A 5,416-nucleotide genomic window follows, 5' to 3' on the forward strand; every position below is an offset into this window, starting at 1 on the left:
ATGGCAGTTCTCAGGCTTCGCCTTATTCCCCTCAGCCTGCTCTTGCACTCCAGTGCCACAGGCAGCAACTGCACGAAGTCTGTCTAGAGACAGCCCAGTGGCAGCAAACCAGGCTAGGCTCCTGACACCGCCAAGTCCTCAGACAAAGCTCTTGCTGAAACCTCTCCTGCAAGCCACTAAGAAACACATTAGACCAAGAGGCATCACCTAGGATGGGTTTAAATGAGTTTTATTTTAGACAACCTACATGACAGATGTTTTTCTTTTTTAAAACAATGCCTCCACTCCAAATCAGGGTCAAAATTAAGTGAATAAAGCTCAAGATGACATCAGTCCAGTTGTTAGACATCGCCGATTCCTGGTGTTGTGCTGATGAAGAAACAGCAGCCAGCTATGAAGACAGGTGATCCAAAACCATACCGTTTGATTCGTTACTGCAACAAGAGTAGCAGGCGTTAGCTCAAGGTCACGACAGTCACGGTAAGTTTCTGCAACTTATTTTTGTATTCCCCAATTCAATCTGAGCTGCCACAGCCAGGCAGGCAGAAAGCACAAGGAAGTTATTTTTGCATCTCAGTGCAAACCAGAGAGCCACAGGAAAATTGCTCGTGGTCTATCAGAGGATGCTGAGCGTTTTTATGATCTCAGGGAGCAGCTGGCATCAGCTGTTGGATCAAGCCAGACCGAATGCTCACTCCCATCCTGTCTGCTTGACGCACCGAGTTTCAGATTTCCTCTCAAGTTAGTACTTGTTCAGGACAGGCTCTAGGTCTGATGTACGTGCTCTTACAGGAGCCGTACCAAAAACCTGTGAACATTTCCCCCCCCAGTAGGGATGCCCTGCTTCTATTCTTTAACCCCCACTTTGAAATACATGGAGTTGCCTTGATGGTACACCCAAAAACTCTGCCCAGCTACAGGGAAGGTGCACAGGCTTCTGCTCAGAGGGGCTTCCAGGGTCCAGGACACACCACGCTTCAGTGAAGCCGTAGGAGCTGCTGTTTTGGCCAATAACAAGCTCCTGCAGTCGGGCTACTGCGCGACACTAGAGGTTGTGGCATCTTTACACAACTTGCACACCAGAAAGCCTGTAAATGGCTCTACAGGTGAGTTAGGAAGCCTGCTCATAGCCAGCCAAAGTCCAGGATAACTGGACAAAGCAATCAGGGATTGATCCTGTGCTGCTGGTCCCCAACAAATCGTAACGCTCCCAGAATAAGCCAAAACATGCAAGCAATGGGATCTAAATAGTTTCATTGCTACCACATTCAAACAATTAACCAGAAAGCAGACCAGAGGTGCTGCCTGAGCGCAGAGTAAGGTTAAGTACTCAGTCAGGTGTCACCATGTTCCCAAATTTAGGGCAACGTTTAAACACAGCTCTTGCGTAGCAAAATAAGGGCAGATAAAGGAAAAAGAGTGAAACACAATAACGTACAGCGCTCCAGAGTTAACCCACAGCAGAGGGACCCAAAACAGAAGCGCTCCATCTCAGGGGGCATTGTTTTCCAACCGACAGCCTGAAGACATAACCCGCTGCACACAGCTCACCGAGGCAATTCCTCCTGCATTTCTCAGCAGTTACGTCACGGTGAGTCACCGCAGGGAAGCCGTGCCCCCCTTCAGCGTGACTCAGTGGCATACAAGGGAAGTCTCGGCCACTTTACGTAACACGAAGCAGCAATCGGACTGTACTTGTGTGAACTTCAGGTTCTTAAAGTTACTGTTCGGCTTTCAGCAGAGATACAGCTGAGTGACTGAAGAGCTAATGACATATTTAGGCACGTTGACCCGACTGAGGTCAGCACTTACACATTTCTCGATTTCTAAGCCGTCCTTAAAGAAAATCATATATGGGGTCACACCATCCTCACGGAAATCCAGCAGAGCCACCATGCCATCTGGATTCATGTTCTCTCCTACAAAGAACTTCAGAGAAACACGTTACTGAGACATCCTGTGAGCTACCACCAGGAGACACTGCCCATTACACAAAGAAGCTGCAACATCTCCAAGCTAAGTTTAAAAGCCTCGCTGACCAGCTGCAGGGGGTTTGTTTTCTGCAAGCTGTCCATTTTAGTACCACATGGCATTAACACGCTGCCATGAACAGTGAAGTAGGAAACGGGGGCCAGAGTGATTCACCTCCCACATCTTTAACTCCACAGTTCCCATGTAGTTAACTTTGCGTGTAGTTATCACCACAAGTACTGCAAAAGTTGAAGCAAGATCCCCAAACACCTACAAGTCTTCTAACTATTTCTCCCCTGACTCTCAGGGCCCCAAACACCCTCAGAGAGGGTCCAAGTGAGATGTCCCTAAACAGGGGGCTTCGGAACTCAACAAGCTAGTTCAGCAGACAAACCAATCTCAGCTTGTATTACCAAAGTACTGCTGTAAGGAAACACAAGTTGTGTTACCTGGTAGTTTTTGAAGTTAGCGAGGATGTGTTTGATTTGTTCTGCAGCCCCTGTCATGAAAGGCTTTACTCTCTCTGGCTTGTGTTCCTCAAGTCTGGCTTTGATTCTGGGAGGAAAAAAAAGCAAGCTTTGAAAGCACATTCTAGCCTATTGACTTCATCATGCAGCATCCCATCATAGCAGAAAGTTACCAGCAGTCACTGTTTGATCTTGTTGTGTTTCCCACCACTCCTCCAGAAAACCAACCCATAAAGTTTTCATTTTGCTAGTGAATTAGAAGAACAGTGCCTGCCACTCACATCAAACTCATTTTACTTGTGGGTTTGTGCTAGACAAAAAAAAAAGTCATTTCTAGAACACCAGGAGTATTATCCATCAGCATCACAGAAAAAGCATTTTCACCTTCAATGCCAGCCCACCAAAGTCTGAGCAATAGGAACTACATTTTGAACTAGCAAACAGCTCCATCTTACACACAGCTTTGGACATTTACGTTGTCTAGTTCAGGAAGCTCTCCTTTACCACCCCACCCCCCTCCACACAAATGTTTGGCACAGAGGAATCAAAGAAAACAACAAGGTTACAAATACTACCCAAAGCATGTGATCTGGTCTTCTACCTCAGCCAAGATAAGCTTAGATAGTCCAGTATTGATTCTTTAGAGCTTCAGTTTTGCCAAGTATTAAGACATCACCGAATTTCACAGCCAGTTTGGCACCTGCATCAGAACTAACATCTACTAAGAAAAAAAACTCAACGCTATTTTTAAGATCTGTCACCTAGGAACCCTGCAGTCCCACCCAGAGAAAAAGCCCACCCGCACTTACGCTTTCATGTAGTCCTTGATGTACTTCTTGTACGACTCTTTTGTAAAGCTGGTTTCCTGAAGATGGTGGTTTATTACTATGTCAACACCAGTTATGACCGTGGCTTCTGTTCCCTCTCCCTCAGGACCTTCAGCAGAGGCATTGCCACCAATTAGAGAGTCATCAATTTGACCCTCTGTCCTGGTGACCATCTAGATTTAGAGACATCAAAAAACTTCAAGGCTCTGCGAAAAACCTCGACACTCCTGCTCTTCTTACACACCTACGGCCTGACAGCAGGGCATGACTTCAGAGCCACAGCTAGAGGCAAGAACACAGACTGCAGCCCGAGCGGGGTGTCCCTGGGCCAGGCTCCCCTCCTGGGGCCTGGCCACAGCCCTATTACAGGCTGCGGTCCCTCTGTGTCCCCCCCCAACCCCTCTGAGGCACCCCTCGAACTGCCCCCCCCCCCCAAAAAAACAAAAAAAAACCAGCCTTTTCTCCCCACCCCATCTCCCCCCAAAAAAGAAGGCCGTGGGCCCACTCACCTTCCCCTCCACTTCCAGGCACAGGCCGTTCGCCACCTCGCGGATCTTGTAGATGTCCGAGAACATCTCGTCCTCTGTGGTGAGAAACACACACACACACACACACACACACAGCGCCCGTCAGCCGCCGCCATTTCGGGGCCGGGCCCCCCCCCCCCCCCCCGCGGGCATGCGCGGCCCCGCTCCCGGCCCAGGCCCGCTCCCCGTCCCCTCACCCTCTCCCCCCTCACCCCCCCCCCCCCGTCCCCTTACGGCTGATGCAGTCCCGGTAGATGATCATGGCGGCGGCGGGGGCGAGGCGGAGGGAAGGGCAGGAGCGGCCGGAGTGCTCTGCGCGGCGGCGGCGGGCGGCGGGCGGCCGGCAGCGAGGCGGAAAGGGCCGAGTCAGCGCCTGCCGGGGCTCATATAGCGGGCACGGCCCCGGCGCGTCACCGCGCCGCATGCGCGCTCCCGCCCCCCCCTCCGCCCGCCCGCCCGCCCTCGGGACCCCGCCGCGCACGCGCGCGCGCGCGCCCCCGCGCGGCCGCCATTTCGTGACACCCCCCCCCCCTTCCCCTGACGGCGATGCCCTCCGCCAAGGGGCTCGGCCGTGTTTTCAAAATAACAGTAAACGGTCATAATAATTAAATTATAATAATTTAATTAAATTATAATAGTTAAATAAAATAATGATTGAGAGGTTGTTAGGCTCCTCCTACCACTACTTTTCCCTTTTCCCTCAGATACGTCGGTTTGCACACAGACACGCCATTTCTTGTTGATGGACTGACTGGGGAAAGAGAGAAAAATGTCTTTTTTTCTTCCAAGGATTAGGCGCAGCAGTCAGGCTGAGGTGAAAGGCAGGATACTAAGGGCAGTAATGCTGCCCTAGGCTTCGTTTTACCACCCTTGCGCACACCTCCATGCATCACCTTATCTCCATCAAAATAAATGTAGACCTCCCTTGAGCCCTGATTCTTAGGGGACGTTGACAAAAGACCTTCAGAAGACATCATGGGACTTAAAACACCTAATGCTGCCAACAGTCCCAGACGTGACAGAGATATCGGAATCACAGAATTGATATACGGAATAGCAGGGCACAGGATGCAATTCTTTGTCCCTCATCCTCCTCACAGGATGCACTTCTCTGTCCCTCACCCTCCTCAGGCAGTAAATTACTCATTGCTTTCTTTGTGGGGGTCAGAAGAGCTCCTCTTTATATCTCCTCCTCCTCCCCTGCTATCCCTTCCTTTGCTCCATATATCAGTGCCTTTTATTTTTTCTTTCTTTCCTTTTTTCTTTTTTTTTTTTTTTTAATTTTTTTTAGATGGTCTAGCTGCTTACATAATCTGAATTTATAAGTGGTTGTTCTCCACCATGTTTTGCTTTCAAGACTACTACGGCCACTTCAGACCTGAGGAAGGGGCTTCTGCCCCTAAACTTGTGTTTTTAATCGGTGTCAGATGGCCTGATAAGAACTATTCCCTTTCTTTGCGAGCCTTGCCACAGTGGAAAAAGAGCAGCTTACATCTTTAGCAGTGGGCTGAGTGACGGGAGAACATTTGGCTCCTTCTCCGCAGCTTAATATGCAGCTAAAAACATCCACTTTGTAGGTGTGCGTCGGCTTGGTTTCATTTTGAAGAGATTGTTCTAGAAAAAA

General features: G+C 49.6%; 1 protein-coding gene across 1 annotated transcript; it reads right to left on the bottom strand.

Moving 5' to 3' along the window:
• Positions 1 to 213: 213 nt before the first annotated feature.
• On the bottom strand, positions 214 to 4,221 carry TPT1 (tumor protein, translationally-controlled 1). Its single transcript, XM_083828465.1, has 6 exons — positions 4,027 to 4,221; positions 3,775 to 3,848; positions 3,248 to 3,438; positions 2,421 to 2,526; positions 1,813 to 1,929; positions 214 to 434 (listed from the first exon to the last, which is right to left on the bottom strand). Exons 1-6 carry the CDS (start codon positions 4,214 to 4,216, stop codon positions 432 to 434), a joined length of 681 nt encoding a protein of 226 aa, XP_083684591.1. The 5' UTR covers positions 4,217 to 4,221; the 3' UTR covers positions 214 to 431.
• Between the last annotated feature and the right edge of the window lie 1,195 nt (positions 4,222 to 5,416).

Source organism: Anser anser, assembly GCF_964211835.1.
Source record: "Anser anser genome assembly, chromosome: 1".
Taxonomy (NCBI): Eukaryota; Metazoa; Chordata; class Aves; order Anseriformes; family Anatidae; genus Anser; species Anser anser.

Bases quoted from the DNA above. Each gene is read 5' to 3' on its own strand.
- TPT1 (XM_083828465.1), bottom strand. From the start codon at position 4,216: ATGCGGCGCGGTGACGCGCCGGGGCCGTGCCCGCTATATGAGCCCCGG. The intron at 2,527-3,247 runs GTAAGTGCGGGT...TTTTCCTCCCAG, and splicing joins ATCAAGGACTACATGAAAGC to AATCAAAGCCAGACTTGAGG. The intron at 1,930-2,420 runs GTAACACAACTT...GTTTCTCTGAAG, and splicing joins CTAACTTCAAAAACTACCAG to TTCTTTGTAGGAGAGAACAT.